Source organism: Macaca nemestrina, chromosome 9 (assembly GCF_043159975.1).
Source record: "Macaca nemestrina isolate mMacNem1 chromosome 9, mMacNem.hap1, whole genome shotgun sequence".
NCBI classification, from domain to species: domain Eukaryota; kingdom Metazoa; phylum Chordata; class Mammalia; order Primates; family Cercopithecidae; genus Macaca; species Macaca nemestrina.
Genome location: NC_092133.1, coordinates 91,709,649 through 91,729,436, shown reverse-complemented (window position 1 = coordinate 91,729,436; position 19,788 = coordinate 91,709,649). Strand labels below are relative to the sequence as shown.

The following is a 19,788-nucleotide window of genomic DNA, read 5'->3' as shown; positions in this document are numbered from 1 at the left end:
ATCACTATGTATTCTCCCATGCCCAGAGCTCCGGAAACAACTATGACTAGAGACACAGAGAATGACTTACCCACTTAGGTAGAGAAGATTAAGGTTTCTTCCTCCTTCCCAGGAGATCTGGGACCTACACCACCACTGTGTTTATACTATAAAATAAAAAATATCACACTCATCCCACAGATATGAAAAGTATTAAAAAAAAAAAAATGTGTAAGGAAAACCTACCTCGGCCAGGCGCGGTGGCTCAAGCCTGTAATCCCAGCACTTTGGGAGGCCGAGACGGGCGGATCACGAGGTCAGGAGATAGAGACCATCCTGGCGAACACGGTGAAACCCCGTCTCTACTAAAAAGTACAAAAAAAAAAAGAACTAGCCGGGTGAGGTGACGGGCGCTTGTAGTCCCAGCTACTCGGGAGGCTGAGGTAAGAGAATGGCGTAAACCCGGGAGGCGGAGCTTGCAGTGAGCTGAGATCTGGCCACTGCACTCCCGCCTGGGCAACAGAGCGAGACTCTGTCTCAAAAAAAAAAAACAAACAAAAAAACAAAAAAAAAACCTACCTCTATGTAAATACTATCACTGTTGATTCGATAATTTTAATAGTTTAGCCATCACCAAAAGGAGTTATCTCAAAAATGCAAATTAGGCTAAACATCCAAAAATAAAACAAATTTGGTACACACAAGAACATTTAACAAAACCAACATCTATTTAAAGTAAAACCCAAAGCAGTCCAGAAATACAAGAAAACTTCCTAGACCTGCTAAAAGGCATCTATAAAATGTGCAGCTAATGTCACATGTAATGGTTAAAACCTAGGTTTGGGCAAGTTATTTTAGAAAAAAGACAAGAATGGACTCCACCTGGGGATTGGAAACTTTACATATGATGTTATCATACAAATAAAAATTTCTAAGAAATTTTGAAAAACCCACTAGAACTAATAAATGAGTTCAGCAAGGTTGCATGATTTACCATCGATACAATTTTTTTTTAAGATGGCTGACTAGGAGCATTTCAAACCAGCTGCATCCATTTAGTACCATAATAGTATATAGACAATCATATATTCAGTACATTGTCCAAGAGAGAACACAAGAGATCAACAGAAAAGTGACAGGAAATGACAAAAACTAGAAAGGAAAAGAAAAACAGGCAGCCTGTGTGGCCAAGGCTGGCTGGAAAACAGGAGTGACTCTATAATACAGGAGAAAGTAAGCAACAGCATTTCTCTGGTCCATTTTCTCACTAGGGAATCATAAAATCTAGATCATGAGAGAGCACTTTGACACTCCCAATCCCTGAATCTAGCAAAAGGAGCAGTCAGGTGACTGAGAGAAGAAACCACTCAAGGGAGGGAACATGCCCTTGGTTCCACATACTTCCTGTAGCCTAAGAAGCTATAGCAAGATGACCTTTTTAATCCTAGCTCCTAACAGAGTGTTCATGGTCCTAGTCATCAGGGTTCTTGTCATTCCTAGTCATTAAGGAAACTCAAGCTACTGCGCACGGAACTGGGGCATGAGTAGGGAGTGGGCTAGCACAACCAAGACTGAGAAGCAAGCATGACATGGACAGCAGCCAACAGCACTGAAAGTGGGCATTATCCCCAGGACTTGAGCAGGATGACAGTTGTCACAGTGACTTCATCTTGAGCTGTGGAGGAGTTCCTATGACCCAGGGTTGTACTAAAGAACAGCATAAATTTCTCAGGTCTGACAGAATAGCCAGGGTGTTTGTGACAGGTGGGAGGAGGGAGCAAGCCCCAGTGGGGCTGGGCATGAGAGGAATAAATTTGCCCAACCACCAGTCAAAGTTGTGGGTGCTAAGACCACCACCACCCTTCCTGTGGCAGGACCTCAGGGCAGTGACAGTTGCCCCTCACCCAAGCATTTCACCAGCCCCCTGAGGATTGCCTCACTCCTACCAATTACCTCTGTGCAGGCACTCATCACTGGAGAAGTCTGAGTGCAATTCAGCTCCATCCAGTATCACCCCTTCCTTAGGACAAAGTGCAGGATCCAGGGTTGTAAGGAGGTTCCCCAACCCAATCCACCACCTGGGACAACAAAGTGTGTCTTTTGGGGTCAGTGAAGTTGGGCATAAACAACACACTGCTTCCATCACAGCTGGCTTTTACCTGCAAGTGCCACCAACTGGCCTAGATGCTGGCATACACAGCCCATTACAAGCATTGCCAACACAGCTGGGACTCAGAAGAGCACTTGAGACTTGGAAGAGCATTTCACCACTACTGCTTTTTCCATTGCACATGCCACCACGAGTGTCCAGAAGTTTGAGAGTCCATTCGCCCTCCCAGTATGCTACAATTACAACTGGCATCTGAGTAAGTTACCCTACTGATGGCCTGCCTGGAGTCACCAACACAGGTGTCAGCATATGTCACTCTAGGTCAAAAGGATAGATAAGCTTAGTTCACCAACACTAGCACTGAAACCTAGAGATGGGCCCCTACAGCATTTCAGTGTAGCCAGCACAACTTCACTGTAGCCCCTAGAAATAACCACACTGTAATGCACTGAGGAAACCATAGATACCACTAATGATATTTTACAGCCAAAGAAATCACACAGAGACTTCACAATTGAATGCAAAGCCAATAAACCCTACCCAACCAACATTGTACTCACATCTTCAGGAAAAAAATCCCCACGCTCAAAGAAAGTAAATTCAAAAATAAAAAGTGACTTTTACATCAGATGCATAGAAATCAATGTACAGACACAAGAAACATAAGCAAGCAAGGAAATATGACATCCTTAAAGGAACACAATAATTCCTTAACAAAAGATTTTTTTTTTTTTTTTTTTTTTTGAGACGGAGTCTCACTCTGTCTCTCAGGCTGGAGTACAGTGGCACAATCTCGGCTCCCAGGTTCACACCATTCTCCTGCCTCAGCCTCCTGAGTAGCTGGGACTACAGGAGCCCACCACCATACCTGGCTAATTTTTTTTTTTTGCATTTTTTAAGTAGAGATGGGGTTTCACCATGTTAGCTGGGATGGTCTCAATCTCCTGACCTCATGATCCACCCGCCTCAGCCTCCTAAACTGCTGGGATTACAGGTGTGAGCCACTGCACCAGGCCTATTATTATATAACTGGCCCAAAAACTGTCCATAAACAAAATCTCTGCAGCACTGTGATATGTTCATGATGGCCAAGATGCCCATGCTGGAAAGTTGTGGGTTTACCGGAATGAGGGCAAGGAACACCTGGCCCACCTAGGGCGGAAAACCGCTTAAAGTTGCTCTTAAACTACAAACAACAACATGAACAATCTGTGCCATAAGGGCATGTTCCTGCTGCAGATAACTAGCCAGACCCAACCCTTTATTTCGGCCCATCCCTTCATTTCCCCTAAGGGATACTTTTAGTTAATCAAATATCTATAGAAACAATGATAATGACTGCCTTGCTGTTAATAAATACATGGGTAAATCTCTGTTTGGGGCTCTGAGCTCTGAAGGCTGAGGGACCCCTGACTTCCCACTTCAGACCTCTGTATTTCTGTGTGTGTGTCTTTAATTCCTCTAGTGCCGCTGGGTTTAGGGTCTCCCTGACCAAACTGGTCTCAGGACAAAAGATCAATTTTCCCCCTAATTTTGGGCTATGATGAATGAAGTGGCTATGATCATTTACATATACATCTGGGTAGACATTTGTTCTGTTAGATTTCCAGTAAAAGTTATCTGATTTACTTCTTTATATACAGATCCTGACTGCCTGCTTGCCTGTCTTCCTTCCCTCCCTCATTCTCCTCCTTCCCTCCTTTCTCTCCTTTTCTTCCTTTCTTTTTAATAGGATCTCACTCTGTTGCCCAGGCTGGATTGTAGTGGCACAATCAGCTCACTGCAGTCTCAACCTCCTGGCGTCTCGCCTCAGCCTCCTGAATAGCTAGCACTACACATGCACCCTGCCACGCCTAGCTAGATTTTTGTTTTTGTAGAGACGGAGTCTCCCAATTTTGCCTGTCTGTTCTCAAACTCCTGGCCTCAAGAGATCCACCCACCTCGGTCTCCCAAAGTTCTGGGATTACAGGTGTGAGCCACCATGACCTGTCTATATGGATTTTATTTTTTAAAAAAAGTAGTTTTAGTCCCACAGCAACACTGAGAAGAAAGTACAGAGAATTCTCATCTAGCCTCTACTCCTCCCCCAACATGCCCAACCTCCATTATCAACATCCCCCACCAGAGTGGTGCATTTGTTACAACTGATGAACCTACACTGACACATCATCATCACCCAGAGTCCATTGTTTACACATGGTTTACACTAGGGTTCACTCTTGGTGTTGTACATGCTATGGATTCTGATAAATGGGCAGCGATATGTACCTACTATTACAAAATCATACAGAACAGTTCCACTGCCCTAAAACTCCCCTGTGGTCTGACTATTCATGCCGCCTTCCTCACTAAACCCTGGCAATCACTGACTCTTTTACTGCTTCCATAGTTTTGCCTTTTCCAGGTTGTCATACTTGGAATCATACAGTGTGCAGCCTTATCAGATTGGCTTCCTTCACTTGGTATTATGCATTTAGGTTTCCTCTTTATGGATAATTTCTTTGCATCACTGAATAACATTCTATCATCTGGATGTACCACAATGTGTTTATCCCCTTACCTCCTGAAGGATATCTCAGTTGCTTCTAAGATTTGGTAATTCTTTTAAAAAGCTGCTGTAATCATCAATGTGCAAGTTTTTGTATGGACATGTTTTCAGCTCATTCAAGTACATGCTAAAGAGATTACTGCATCATATGGAAAGAGCATGTAGTTTTATAAGAAACTGCAAATCATCTTTCAAAATAGCTGTACCATTTTCATTCCTACCAGCAGTGAATGAGAGTTCCTGTTATTCTACATCCTCCCCGGCACCTGGTGTTGCCAGTGTTTAGAATTTTGGTGATTCTAATAGGTGTGTTATGGCATCTCACTGTTGTTTTAATTTACAATTCCTTAATGGGATATGATGTGGAGCATCTTCTCAATTGCTCACTTGCCACCTCTATATCTCCTTTGGTGTGGTACCTGTCCAAGTGTTTTGCCCATTTTTAAATCACAGTGTTTACTTTCTTATTGTTGAATTTTAAGAGTTCTTTGTCTATTTTGGATAAAGTCCTTTAGCCTCTCCAGCAGCTGGGACTACAGGCTTCTGCCACCACGCCCGGCTAGTTTTTTGTATTTTTAGTAGAGATGGGGTTTCACCGTGTTAGCCAGGATGGTCTTGATTTCCTGACCTCATGATCTGCCGCCTCAGCCTCCCAAAGTGCTGGGATTACAGGTGTGAGCCACCTCACCAGGCCTATTATTATTATAATTTAAGTTCTAGAGTACATGTGCACAATGTGCAGGTTTGTTACATAGGTATACATGTGCCACGTTGGTTTGCTGCATCCATCAGCTCGTCATTCACTTACTTATTTCTCCTAACGCTATTCCTCCCCCAGCCCTCACCCCCCAATATGCCCCAGTGTGTAATGTTTCCCCTCCCTGTGTCCATGTGTTCTCATTGTTCAACTCCCACTTATGAGTGAGAACATGTGGTGTTTGATTTTCTGTCCTTGTGATATTTTCCTGAGACTGATACTCTCCAGCTTCATTCACGTCCCTGCAAAGGACATGAACTCATCCTTTTTAATGGCTGCATAGTATTCCATGGTGTATATGTGCCACATTGTCTTTATCCCATCTATTATTAATGGACATTTGGGTTAGTTATCAATTCTAATCCATTATATCATGCTGTTTTCTTGTCCTGCCTCAGTACCAATGACCTGAAGAGCCTTGTTGAAGGAAGACTCCATCTGATGACTCAGAGCAAGTATTTTTTAGTATGTTATTGTTACTAGCAGAAAGAGGGCCATAAAACACATGGAGTGAGCTGAATATATTCTAGGCAAAAGAAGAAAATATTCAAATTCTCATGTTATTTTTTCTAATTATTTTATCTCTTTTGGTGTGTGGCTTATAATGTGTGTATTGTATTAATAAAATTATATAAACATGTAGTTTACAAATAGTTGCCAATATTATTAGTACATGTCCAAGTATTATGTTACTGGAAGTGTAATCCTCAAAATATGCCATTAAGCTCTTAGGTCAATAGTACCCTAACGCTTTTCCTGGTTCCATCGTGACAGCTGAGCAAAATTGTTCTGAGGGTGCAGACAGATGCTAAAGCACTCTCAGTTATCGGTTCTGGCAGTAAGATGAATGTGTTTCTTTACTAACTTATGCTCTTGGACAAAGATAACAATTTTAACTGTAAAATGTGTTTCTTATAAACTCATAGATATCAGGAGGTTGTAGAGCAATGTTCTACAGTATAGTCATAATTGATCTTGACATATAATTGGGCCCACTTTTATCTCAAAAGAGGCTGAGTAATTATGGTACTTTTTCATTTTTTTTGTGATGTAAGGCTAAATTGTTTGAGTCACTGGATTAAATAGATTTGATAGCACAATGGTGCCTACAATCCTGGCAAATAACATTAGTAGCTGCAAAATTGTTCAGTGAAATCATGCAAGGTGTTCTGATGTCGTGTATTTCCTGAGACAACTTGAGGAAAATTATATTTTAAATTGGAGACCAAAATATTGTTCAAGGCATAAGAGGGGATTCCTGTATTAAGAGGGATCTCAAAAAAAAAAAAATCATGATATGATCATTTTGTCGCAACTTTATAGTTTTCATAAAGTTATTGCAAGTAGTGTTTACTCTCTTGAAAAGTCAGTGATGGACATCAGAAATACGCGGATGTGTTGAAATGAATTTACATAAAGAATCTCTTAGATGGAAACTAAACTGAGAAAGACACAGGGCCATTTTTAGGTGGTATAGCTAAGAGGGTTTTGGTAAGCACAACAATGCCCTCCAAAGATGTTTACGTTCTACTTCTCAGATACTAGGAATATATTTCATGGCCATGGGCATACAAAGTTACACATCAGATCAAGATTGCTAGTCTTCTGATGAAAAACGGGGATATTATGAATTATAATGGTGAGTTCAGTGTAGTAATTAGGGTCCAGAAATGTGAAAGAGATACAGAGAATGGAAAGTGTCAAAATGATGGCATCTTTTTTTTTTTTTTTTTTTGAGACGGAGTCTCGCTCTGTCGCCCAGGCTGGAGTGCAGTGGCTGGAGTGCAGTGGCGCGATCTCGGCTCACTGCAAGCTCCGCCTCCCGGGTTCACGCCATTCTCCTGCCTCAGCCTCCCGAGTAGCTGGGACTACAGGCGCCCACAACCGCGCCCGACTAAATTTTTTGTATTTTTAGTAGAGACGGGGTTTCACCGTGGTCTCGATCTCCTGACCTTGTGATCCGCCCGCCTCGGCCTCCCAAAGTGCTGGGATTACAGGCGTGAGCCACTGCGCCCGGCAATGATGGCATCTTAGAAAGATTTTTTCAACTGTTTGCTTTGGTAATTTTCTCCATATTAGCTTAAAATTCTACCAAGTTCACATAAACTATACACATATAATTGGATAATTTTATATGTTAACAGCATCAATATAAAGTGAGAGAATATAAAACAAAAGTATAATGTCTAAAAGGGGAGACCCAGGTACAATTAGAGTATAGATAGTGTACATTTTATAAGGTCATAATTGTGGATGGCTTGGTGAGACAAATATTAATACATGTATGATGTAATAATAATTATTAAATTATTACACAATTTGGTGTAGAAAATAATGTAGAGGCTGAATGATCAAGAAGTCATATGAGATAGTCTAGGTTTATCAAGGGTAGGAGGATAATGTAAAAAATGAAGATGATTTGTGATGGTATCGACTACTAAATAATAAACACTGATGATATGAAGTCTTTCTTTCCCAGATATACAAAATAGATTTTCTCTTTGCCATTTGGAAGAACCCACTTTCCACTTATGTTATCATTAAAAGATCCCTTTTATTTCCAAGCTGGCATTGGAGTCCACCAACACTGTCTTGTTTGTTTGTTTGTTTGTTTTTTTCCTCCACATCTTCACATTCTTTCTGAATAACAAGCCTAAGTCCCCATGACCTGATCACCTGCCACTTGGCCTTTATTCACCTAGTGATGCTTCTCATAGTAATGGATTTGTTTTCTCTAGATGTTTTTGAGTCACTTCATTTTTGGAATGACTTCAGATGTAAAGTGTAATTCCACCTGAGCAGAGTGACAAGGGGGCCTCTCCATCTGCACCTCCTGCCTCCTGAGCACTCTCCAGGCCATCACCATCAATCCTAGCACCTCCTGGTTGTCAAGAGTTAAGCATAAATCCATAAATTACATTATCCATGTTTTCTTCTTTTTTTGGTTCCTCAATTTATTTTCCAGAAGTAACACGATCATGTATACAGTAGCTTACTTCAAGTGACACAGACCAGGCAACTGACAAATAAATACTGACAAGTAAATATTGCTCATTTTCCCAGATAATCTCTATAATCAAGGGACTGATTTTTATTCTGGCATTTTCCCTGAATGTTTACTTTGTAGAAATTATGTTGCTCGCAATTGTGTGCATGGTGATACTCTTGTTTAACCATCAGAGGTGATCTCAGCACCTTCACAGCCCCAGCCTCTGCTCCAGTCCCTCCCCAGAGAAAAGGGCCACCCATACCATCCTGCTGCTGGTGAGTTGCTTTGTGATCATGGGCTCAGTGGACATCATTATTTTATCTTCCTTAACCATGTGGTAGGTTTTTAACTCAGTTATCCCAGATATCCAAAGGCTCACGGTCCATCTTTAGGCTTACGTTTGTTCTTTGGTACAGATCAATTTGTCCTTTTGTACAAATCAATTGATAAAGGAATAATCAATGTTCTGCAAAAATAAATTCAAAGAGACATCATTTTTAATAAGATCATAACAGAAAAATAATCCTCTGAAAACAGATTTTTCCTTCATCAGTTAAATTATTGAAGTAGCACAGGATTTTCATCTGACTTAAGTACAATGTGTAAAATTGTAATTTCATATCTAAATGCTTTTGAATTTCAGGCTACCAAGAATTATTTGGTTTCCTTAGTTCAAAGTCCACCTGGTTTTGATATTCCCAAATCAAGTCTCCTACTCTTTAATTGTTATACTCTTTAATTTTTAACTGTATACACAAAAAGCATTTCTTTCTTCTTGAAGTGTACTCTTAAGAAGCTCTTATTTGTAACCAAAAAACTTAGTGTTTTCTTTTGAAAATATTTTAACTTAGACTTTTTTTTTGACTAAGGTATTTTAGCTAAGTATCTAATTCTTGCTTTAATATTTTACTCACCTGTATTAGTATTCATTCTCTGTTTCTGGCTCTACAAAAGCTGTGGAATTTTTCTCTCATCTTTGAAAGTTATGTATTTTTCTCTTGCCAATTTTTAGTGTTTTCCTCATTTTTGGTGTTATACAGATTATGATTTCTTTTATGTATTATTTATTTTTTTCTTTTGTGAACTCACAATTTCTGAATTCAAGGATTCATGTTTTCAATTGTAGAAACTTACAAATTACCAATTGTTTGACTATTGCTATATATATTTTTTTGAGACAGAGTCTCCCTCTGTTGCCAAGGCTGTGTGCAATGGCGCAATCTCCACTCACTACGAGCTCCACCTCCCAGGTTCATGCCATTCTCCTTCCTCAGCCTCCCCAGCAGCTGGGACTACAGGCGCCCGCCACCACGCCTAGCTAATTTTTTTGTATTTTTAGTAGAGATGGGATTTCACCATGTTAGCCAGGATGGTCTCTATCTCCCAACCTCGTGATCCACCCACCTAAGCCTCTCAGGGTACTGGAATTACAGCCATGAGCCACCTCGACCAGCCAACTATTGCTATTCATTTTAAAATATATTTTACAGAAACAATTATATTTGTTTTGTTTCTCATTCTTCTACTTCTACTCTTCATGTATGTATAATTATATTTGTGTTTTCTATTACCTTTTCTCCTTTTACTCTATTGGACTGTAATAATTACGTTCACTAATTTCTGTTCACTAATCTCATCAGCTTAGATAATACTTTAATTTTTAACTTATATGTTGAGTATTAAATTGATTTGTTTTATTTGTAATTATCCTCCATTTGGCTGAATATAATGTTTTAAGCTTGTAACTTCTTGTTCTTTCCATGTTATTTTTTACTTTTTTTTAATGTATTGAATTTCTTCTGACACTCATTCTAGTAACTTTTTTTCTCTGTGTGCAAGGTAAGTTATAATTTGATTCTCAGATTTGAGATCTGCCATAAGTTTAAGACTTTTTTTTTCCATATGCATTATGGGGAAGTCGGACAACCTGCATGGATTTGGCATCATAATAGTCACCCATATCTAAGAGCAGCACTTGCTCCTTAGCATGATGAGTTGTTTCTGGATTGTTTCTTTATTTTAGTTATATACCTGAGAGATTATAATATTCTCCCTTCAACCCTATTCAGCATTTTAAGAATTCTTATGACTTTCTAAGAATTTTAGCTTTCTGAATTAATGTTTTTAATGTGTATTGTATTTTCTCAAAAAGCACAAATATCAATAGTGTACACATGAGGAAAACCATATATATATTCTGTTGTAGATGACAGCATCTCGTAACAAAACCTTAGTTAGTTCATTTATTTATTTTTATTATACTTTATGTTCTAGGGTACCTGTGCACAAAGTACAGGTTTGTTACATATGTATACATGTACAATGTTGGTATGCTGCACCCATTAACTTGTCATTTACATTAGGTATATCTCCTAATGCTATCCCCCCCCATCCCCACACCCCACAACAGGTCCCAGTGTGTGATGTTCCCCTTCCTGTGTCCAAGTGTTCTCATTGTTCAGTTCCCACCTTTGAGTGAGAACATGTGGTATTTGGTTTTCTGTTCTTGTGATAGTTTGCTGAGAGTGATGGTTTCCAGCTGCATCCATGTCCTTACAAAGGACATGAACTCATCCTTTTTATGGCTGCATAGTATTCCATGGTGTATATATGCCACATTTTCTTAATCCAGTATGTCATTGATGGACATTTGGGTTGGTTCCAAGACTTTGCTATTGTGAATAGTGCCACAATAAACATATATGTGCATGTGTATTTATAGTAGCATGATTTATAATCCTTTATATATATATCCAGTAATGGGATCACTGGGTCAAATGTTATTTCTAGTTCTAGATCCTTGAGGAATCGCCACTCTGTCTTCCACAATGGTTGAACTAGTTTACAGTCCCACCAACAGTGTGAAATTATTCCTATTTCTCCACATCCTCTCCAGCACCTGTTGTTTCCTGACTTTTTAATGATTGCCATTCTGACTGATGTGAGATGGTATCTCATTGTGGTTTCAATTTGCATTTCTCTGATGGCCAGTGATGGTGAACAATTTTTCAGGTGTCTGTTGACTGCATAGATGTCTTCTTTTGAGAAGTGTCTGTTCATATCCTTTGCCCACTTTTTGATGGGGTTGTTTGTTTTTTTCTTGTAAATTTGTTTGAGTTCTTTGTAGATTCTGGATATTAGCCCTTTGTCAGATGAGTAGATTGCAAAAATTTTCTCCCATTCTGTAGGTTGCTTGTTCGCTCTGATGGTAGTATCTTTTGCTGTGCAGAAGCTCTTGAGTTTAATTAGATCCCATTTGTCAATTTTGGCTTTTGTTGACATTGCTTTTGGTGTTTTAGACATGAAGTCCTTGCCCATGCCTATGTCCTGAATGGTATTGCCTAGAATTTCTTCTAGGGTTTTTATGGTATTAGGTCTAACATTTCAGTCTTTAATCCATGTTGAATTAATTTTTGTATAAGGTGTAGGGAAGGGATCCAGTTTTAGCTTTCTCCTTACGGCTAGCCAGTTTTCTCAGCACCATTTATTAGATAGGGAATCCTTTCTCCATTTCTTGTTTTTGTCAGGTTAGTCAAAGATCAGATGGCTGTAGATGTGTGGTATTATTTCTGAGGGCTCTGTTCTGTGCCATTGGTCTATATCTCTGTTGTGGTACCAGTACCATGCTGTTTTGGTTACTGTAGCCTTGTAGTATTGTTTGAAGTCAGGTAGGTAATGTGATGCCTCCAGCTTTGTTCTTCTGGCTTAGGATTGTCTTGGCAATGTGGGCTCTTTTTTGATTCCATATTAGCTTTAAAGTAGTTTTTTTTCCAATTCTGTGAAGAAACTCATTGGTAGCTTAATGGGGATGGCATTGAATCTATAAATTACCTTGGGTAGTATGGCTCTTTTCACAATATTGATTCTTCCTATTGATGAGCAGGGAATGTTCTTCCTTTTGTTTGTGTCCTCTTTTATTTCATTGAGCAGTGGTTTGTAGTTCTCCTTTAAGAGGTCTTTGACATCCCTTGTAAGTTGGATTCCTAGGTATTTCATTCTCTTTTGAAGCAGTTGTGAATGGGAGTACACTCATGATTTGGCTCTCTGTCTGTTATTGGTGTATAGGAATGCTTGTGATTTTTGCGCATTGATTTTGTATCCTGAGACTTTGCTGAAGTTGCTTATCAGCTTAAGGAGATTTTGGGCTGAGATGATGGGGTTTTCTAAATATACACTCATGTCATCTGCAAACAGGGACAATTTGACTTCCTCATTTCCTGATTGAATACCCTTTATTTCTTTCTCTTGCCCAATTGCCCTGGCCAGAACTTCCAACACTATGTTGAATAGGAGTGGTGAAAGAGGGCATCCGTGTCTTGTGCCAGTTTTCAAAGGGAATTTTTCCAGTTTTTACCCATTCAGTATCATATTGGCTGTGGGTTTGTCCTAAATGGCTCTTATTATTTTGAGATACGTTCCATCAATACCGAATTTATTGAGAGTTTTTGGCATGAAGCTTTGTTGAATTTTGTCAAAGGCCTTTTCTGCATCTATTGAGATAATCATGTGGTTTTTGTCTTTGGTTCTGTTTATATGCTGGATTACATTTATTGGTTTGTGTATGTTGAACCAGCCTTGCATCCCAGTGATGAAGCCCACGTGATCATGGTGGATAAGCTTTTTGATGTGCTGCTGGATTTGGTTTGCCAGTATTTTATTGAGGATTTTTGCATTGATGCTCATCAGGGATATTGGTGTAAAATTTTCTTTTTTTGTTGTGTCTCTGCCAGGCTTTGGTATTAGGATGATGTTGGCCTCATAAAATGAGTTAGGGAGGAATCCTTCATTTTCTGTTGATTCAAATAATTTTGGAAGGAATGGTACCAGTTCCTCCTTGTACCTCTGGTAGAATTCGACTGTGAATCCTTCTTGTCCTGGACTTTTTTTGGTTGGTAGACTATTAATTATTGCCTCAATTTCAGAACCTGTTATTGGTCTATTCAGGGATTCACCTTCTTCCTGGTTTAGTCTTGGGAGAGTGTAAGTGTCCAGGAATTTACCAATTTCTTCTAGGTTTTCTAGTTTATTTGTGTAGAGGTGTTTATAGTATTCTCTGATGGTAGTTTGTATTTCTGTGGGGTCAGTGGTGATATCCCCTTTATCATTTTTTATTGTGTCTATTTGATTCTTCTCTCTTTTCTTCTTTATTAGTCTTGCTAGTGGTCTATCAATTTTGTTGATCTTTTCAAAAAACCAGCTCCTGGATTTGTCAATTTTTTCAAATGTCTTTTTGTGTCTCTATCTCCTTCAGTTCTGCTCTGATCTTAGTTATTTCTTGCCCTCTGCTAACTTTTGAATGTGTTTGCTCTTGCTTCTCTAGTTCTTTTAATTGTGATGTTAGGGTGTCAATTTAGGATCATTCCTGCTTTCTCTTGTGGGCATTTAATGCTATAAATTTCCCTCTACACACTACTTTAAATGTGTCCCAGAGATTCTGGTATGTCGTATCTTTGTTCTCATTGGTTTCAAAGAACATCTTTATTTCTGCCTTCTTTTCATTATGTACCCAGTAGTCATTCCGGAGCAGGTTGTTCAGTTTCCGTTTAGTTGAGCTGTTTTGATTGAGTTTCTTAATCCTGGATTCTAGTTTGATTGCACTGTGGTCTGAGAGACAGTTTGTTATAATTTCTGTTCTTGTACATTTGCTGAGGAGTGCTTTACTTCCAATTATGTGGTCTATTTTGGAATAAGTGTGATGTGGTGCTGAGAAGAATGTATATTCTGTTGATTTGTGGTGGAGAGTTCTGTAGATGTCTATTAGGTCCTCTTGGTGCAGAGTTCAATTCCTGGATATCCTTGTTAACTTTCTTTCTTGTTGATGTGTCTAATGTTGACAGTGGGGTATTAAAGTCTCCCATTTTTATTGTATGGGAGTCTAAGTCTCTTTGTAAGTCTCTAAGGACTTGCTTTATGAATCTGGGTGCTCCTGTATTGGGTGTATATGTATTTAGGATAGTTAACTCTTTTTGTTGAATCAATCCCTTTATCATTATGTAATGGCTTTCTTTGTCTCTTTTGATCTTTGTTGGTTTAAAGTATGTTTTATCAGAGACTAGGAGTGCAACCCCTACCTTTTATTTTGTTCTCCATTTGCTTGGTAGATCTTCCTCCATCCCTTTATTTTGAGCCTATGTGTGTCTCTGCATGTGAGATGGGTCTCCTGAATACAGCAAACTGATGAGTCTTGACTCTTTATCCAATTTGCCAGTTTGTGTCTTTTAATTGGACCATTTAGTCCATTTACATTTAAGGTTAATATTGTTATATGTGAATTTGATCCTGTCATTATGATGTTAGCTGGTTATTTTGCTCATTAGTTGATGCAGTTTCTTCCTGGTATTGATGGTATTTACATTTTGGCATGTTTTTGCAGTGGCTGGTACCGGTTGTTCCTTTCCATTTTTAGTGCTTCCTTCAGGAGCTCTTGTAAGGTAGGCCTTGTGGTGACAAAATCTCTCAGCATTTGCTTATCTGTAAAGGATTTTATTTCTCCTTTACTTATGAAACTTAGTTTGACTGGATATGAAATTCTGGGTTGAAAATTCTTTTCTTTAAGAATGTTGAATATTGACCCCCACTCTTTTCTGGCTTGTAGAGTTTCTTCCGAGAGATCCGCTATTAGTCTGATGGGTTTCCCTTTGTGGGTAACCCGACCTTTCTCTCTGGCTGCCCTTAACATTTTTTCCTCCATTTCAACTTTGGTGAATCTGACAATGATGTGTCTTGGAGTTGCTCTTCTCGAGGATTATCTTTTTGTCATTCCCTGTATTTCCTGAATTTGAATTTTGGCTTTCCTTGCTATGTTGGGGAAGTTCTCCTGGACAATATCCTGCAGAGTGTTTTGCAACATGGTTCCATTCTCCCTGTCATTTTCAAGTACAGCAATCAGACGTAGATTTGGACTTTTCACATAGTCCCATATTTCTTGGAGGCTTTGTTCGTTTCTTTTTACTTTTTTTTTTTCTAAACTTCTCTTCTCGCTTCATTTCATTCATTTGATCTTCAGTCACTGATATACCCTCTCTTCCAGTTGATAGAGTAGGTAACTGAAGTTGTGCATTTGTCACATAATTCTCGTGTCATGGTTTTCATCTCTATCAGGTCGTGTTAGGACTTCTCTACATTGGTTATTCTAGTTAGCCATTTGTCAAATCTTTTCCCAAGGTTTTAAGTTTTTTGCGCTGAGTTCATACTTCCTCCTTTAGTTTGGAGAAGTTTGATTGTCTGAAGGCTTCTTCTCTCAACTCGTCAAAGTCGTTCTCTGTCCAGCTTTGTTCCATTGCTGGCGAGGAGCTGCATTCCTTTGAAGGGGGAGAGGTGCTCTGATTTTTAAAATTATCAGCTTTTCTGCACTACTTTTTCCCCATCTTTGTGGTTTTATCTACCTTTGGTCTTTGATGATGGTGACGTTCAGATGGGGTTTTGGTATGTCCTTTCTGTTTGTTAGTTTTCCTTCTAACAGTCAGGACCCTCAGCTGCAGGTCTGTTGGAGTTTGCTGGAGATCCACTCCAGACCCTGTTTGCCTGAATATCAGCAGCATTGGCTGCAGAAGAGTGATTACTGCTGAACAGCAAATGTTGCTGTCTGGTTGTTCCTCTAGAAGCTTTGTCTCAGTGGTGTACCTGGCCATGGGATGTTTGAGGTGTCAGTCTGCCCCTGGTGGGGGATGTCTCCCAATTAGGCTACTCGGGCGTCAGAGACCCACTTGAGCAGGCAGTCTGTCCGTTCTGAGCTCTCAAACTCTGTGCTGGGAGAACCACTACTCTCTTCAAAGCTGTCAGACAGGGACATTTACATCTGCAGAGGTTTCTGCTGCCTTTTGCTTGGCTGTGTCTTGTCCCTAGAGGTGGAGTCTACAGAGACTGGCAGGCCTCCTTGAATTGGGGTGGGCTCCACCCAGTTCGAGCTTCCCGACTGCTTTGTTTACCTACTTAAGCCTCGGCAATTGTGGGTGCCCCTCCCCCAGCCTCTCTGCCACCTTGCAGTTAGATCTCAGACTGTTGTGCTAGCAATGAGGGAAGCTTTGTGGGTGTGGGACCTCCAAGTCAGGCATTAAATATAATCTCTTGGTGTGCTGTTTCCTAAGACCCTTGGTAAAGTGCAGTATTAGTGTAGGAATGACCCCATTTTCCAGGTGTTGTGTGTCACAGTTTCCCTTGGCTAGGAAAGGGAATTCCCTTCCCCCTTGCAGTTCCCGGGTGAGGCAATGCCTTGCTCTGCTTCGGCTCTCGCTTGTTGGACTGCACCCACTGTCCTGCACCAATTGCGTGACATGCCCCAGTGAGATGAACCCAGTACCTCAGTTGGAAATGCAGAAATCACCCATCTTCTGTGTTGCTCACACTGGGAACTGGAGGCTGGAGCTGTTCCTATTCGACCATCTTGGTAACACCCTAGTTACCTCATTTAAAAGACAGCTCTCCTCCAGTATACTATGAGGTAACAAAAATTGGTAGTGTGTAATTTTTTAAATATTAGAAAACTGATCTTACATTTTGGCAAATGATCTTACATTGGCAAAATTACTTATTTGAATTTAGGTTTTTGGCTCTCATCATATTCTTCCTCATTAACATTTCCTTCAATCCATAAATGCAGTCTCAGTTTGAATCTTCCTTTTAACCCAGAAGTTAATTTTTAAAACCTTAATAAAATTTGAATGTAGCTAGATATTATTTGTTGGCTACATATTAGCCAATAATTTCTGTTACTTACAATGATCAGAAAATATGATCTTAATTTCTGTTGTCATAAATTCAATAACATATTTTAGGCCTAAACATTTCCATTTCAAATCCTTGGGTCTGGTAATTGAAAATAATGGTTATCTTTTGTTTTCCTGCCAAAAGCGCTTCCCATTTATTTCTATGCCTAATTAGTCAAACTTTCTAATAAATTTATTTAACACTAATTATGTTTATTTTCTTGCTGTATACCAAAACCATTAGTTTTGTAATTTAAATGTCACCTAATGTGAGTGAAAATGTGTGAGAGACTAGGGAAGAAGGTAGATGGAGAAAGGGAAGGTGTTGATCAAAAAGTACCCAAGTTTCAGTTACACAGGAGGCAAAAGATTGATCTAGTACAAAAAAAAATGAGTTTAATAAATAATAATGCACTATATATTTTGAAATTGCTAAAAGTAGATTTAAAATTGATTTACATAATGTTTTACATATTTATAAAGCACATGCGATATGTTGCTACATGTATAGAATGTGTACTGATCAAGTCAGGGTATTGTGGTATCCATCACTTTGAGCATTTATCCATTCTATATGTCAGGAACATTTCAAGTTATCTGTTCTAGCAAGGAAATATAAAATACATTATAATTAACTATGGCCAACCTACAGTGCAACTAAACACTAGATTTTATTCTTTTCCACCTGTGGGTTTGTATTCATTTACCACTGTCTTTTCATTCCCTTTCGCACCCACACACTGTGCCGGGCCTTAGGCGTATAATATTCTACTCTCTGTGTCTATAAGGATCATCTTTTTAGCTTCCACATATGAGAGAATGCATGCAAAGATTTTCTTTCTATGTCTGGCTTATTTCACGTAACTTAATGACCTCTGCTTCCATCCATGTTATTTATATGGCCCAACACTGTTCATAAATATATACACACACATGTTTACCACATTGCATTTGTCCAATTATTCATTGATGGAAACTGGTTAATGTTATATCGTTGCTATTGTGAATAGTGCTGCAGTAAACACACAGTGGGGATATAATTTGAAGAGGTTTTTTGTTGATGTTCCATACAGATTTTAAGATTGTTTTGTCTATGTTTGTGAAAACAGCGTTAGTATTTTCATAGAGATTGCATTGAATCTGTAGCTGGCTTTGGGTAAGTATGGTCATTTTGATGGTATTAACTTTTTCATTCCATGAAGATGAGATGTCTTTCCATTTGTTTGTGTCCTCTACATTTTCTTTCATCAAAGTTTTATTGTATTTTTTTAGATGTATTTCACCTTATTGATTAAGTGTATTCACTAAATATTTTATTTTTGTAGCTATTGTAGATGAAATTGCCTTCTTGATTTCTTTTTCACTTAGTTCGTTATTAGTGTATGGAAATGTTATGGATTTTTATTAGTTGGTTTTTTATCTAAAACTGTATGGAAATTATAGTTTTTTTGTTGAGTTTTTAAGTTTTTCTAGATATAACATCATGACATCTACCAAAAAAAAAAAAAAAAAAAGACAATTCGAGTTTGTTTTCATGAAAGAATTTTATTTCTTTCTCTTACCTGATAGCTCTGGCCAGAACTTCCAGTACTAAAATAAATAGGAGTAGTGAAAACAGTTGTCTTTGTCTTGTTCCCATGCTTAGAGGAAAGTCTGTGAGCTTTACACCATTCAGCATAGTATTAGCTGTGACTTTGATTGTATGATCTTTATTATGTTGAGGTATGTTTCTTCTATGATATGCCTAGCTGGCTGAGTTTTTTTGTTGTGAAGACCTGTTGAATTTTATCAAATGACTTTTCTGATTGTTTGAAATAATTATAAAATTTTTGCCCTTCATTTTGTTGATGTCATGTCAAATGTTCATTGATTTATATATGTTGAACCATCATTGCATCCCAGAGATAGATCCCACTTGATCATACCATACTGTATTATTTTTTGATGTGTTATTGAATTTCATTTTCTAGCATTTTTTGATAATTTTTATGTCTATGTATATCAGGAATATTGGCCTGTAGTTCCTTTCAGTCTTGTGTTCTTGTCTGATTTTGATATCAAGGTAATGCTGGCCTAATATGAGTTAGAGAGAATTTCTTCCTTTTAACTTTAATGTTTTGATATGGTTTGAGGAGAACTGGTGTTAACTTTCTTTGAAAGTTTGGTAGAATTTGGCAGTGAAGCCATCCAGGCCTGGACTCTTCTTTGTTGGGAGACTTTTTATTACTGATTCAATCTTATTATTCATTATTGATCTACTCAGGTGTTCTATTTTTTCTTGATTTCAATCTTGGTAGGCTGCATTTGTCCAGGAATTTATTCATTTCCTCTAGGTTTTTCTAGTTTGTTAGTGTATAGTTGTTCATAATATCTCTGATAATCTTTTGTATTTCTGTGATATCAGTTGTAATGGCTTTTTTATTTCAGATTTTTTTTATTTGGATTTTCTCTTTTTATTGGTAGCCTAGCAAGTTGTTAATTTTGCTTATCTTTTTGAAAATCCAATTTATGTGAAGTTGATTGTATTGTGTGTTTAGTTTGTATTTTGTTTAGTTCTGCTCTAATCTTTATTATTTTTTTCCTTCCATCGATTTTGGGTTTGGTTCATTTAAAACATTACATTCTTTATTAGAATGCTTTGTACTTTTTTTGATATAGTTTGATGCTATAAACTTCTTTCTTACCATTGGTTTTTTGCAG

At 38.5% G+C, this 19,788-nt stretch overlaps 1 protein-coding gene and 1 long non-coding RNA gene across 4 annotated transcripts in view; both read left to right on the top strand.

Moving 5' to 3' along the window:
* The window catches only part of LOC105467705 (phospholipid-transporting ATPase IB-like), a 111,193-nt gene extending 105,284 nt beyond the window's left edge, over positions 1–5,909 (top strand). For all 3 annotated transcript variants that reach the window (XM_071070075.1, XM_071070077.1, XM_071070076.1), the window contains one exon: positions 5,793–5,909. In XM_071070075.1, coding sequence (XP_070926176.1) covers positions 5,793–5,877 — 85 coding nt within the window. In that variant the 3' untranslated portion in view covers positions 5,878–5,909. The remainder of the gene's footprint in view (positions 1–5,792) is intronic.
* A 1,269-nt stretch (positions 5,910–7,178) lies between these two features.
* LOC105468306 (uncharacterized) overlaps positions 7,179–19,788 on the top strand; it is a 90,761-nt gene continuing 78,151 nt past the window's right edge. Inside the window, exon 1 of the long non-coding RNA XR_011608014.1 lies at positions 7,179–8,658. This is a non-coding gene — a long non-coding RNA (uncharacterized lncRNA). The remainder of the gene's footprint in view (positions 8,659–19,788) is intronic.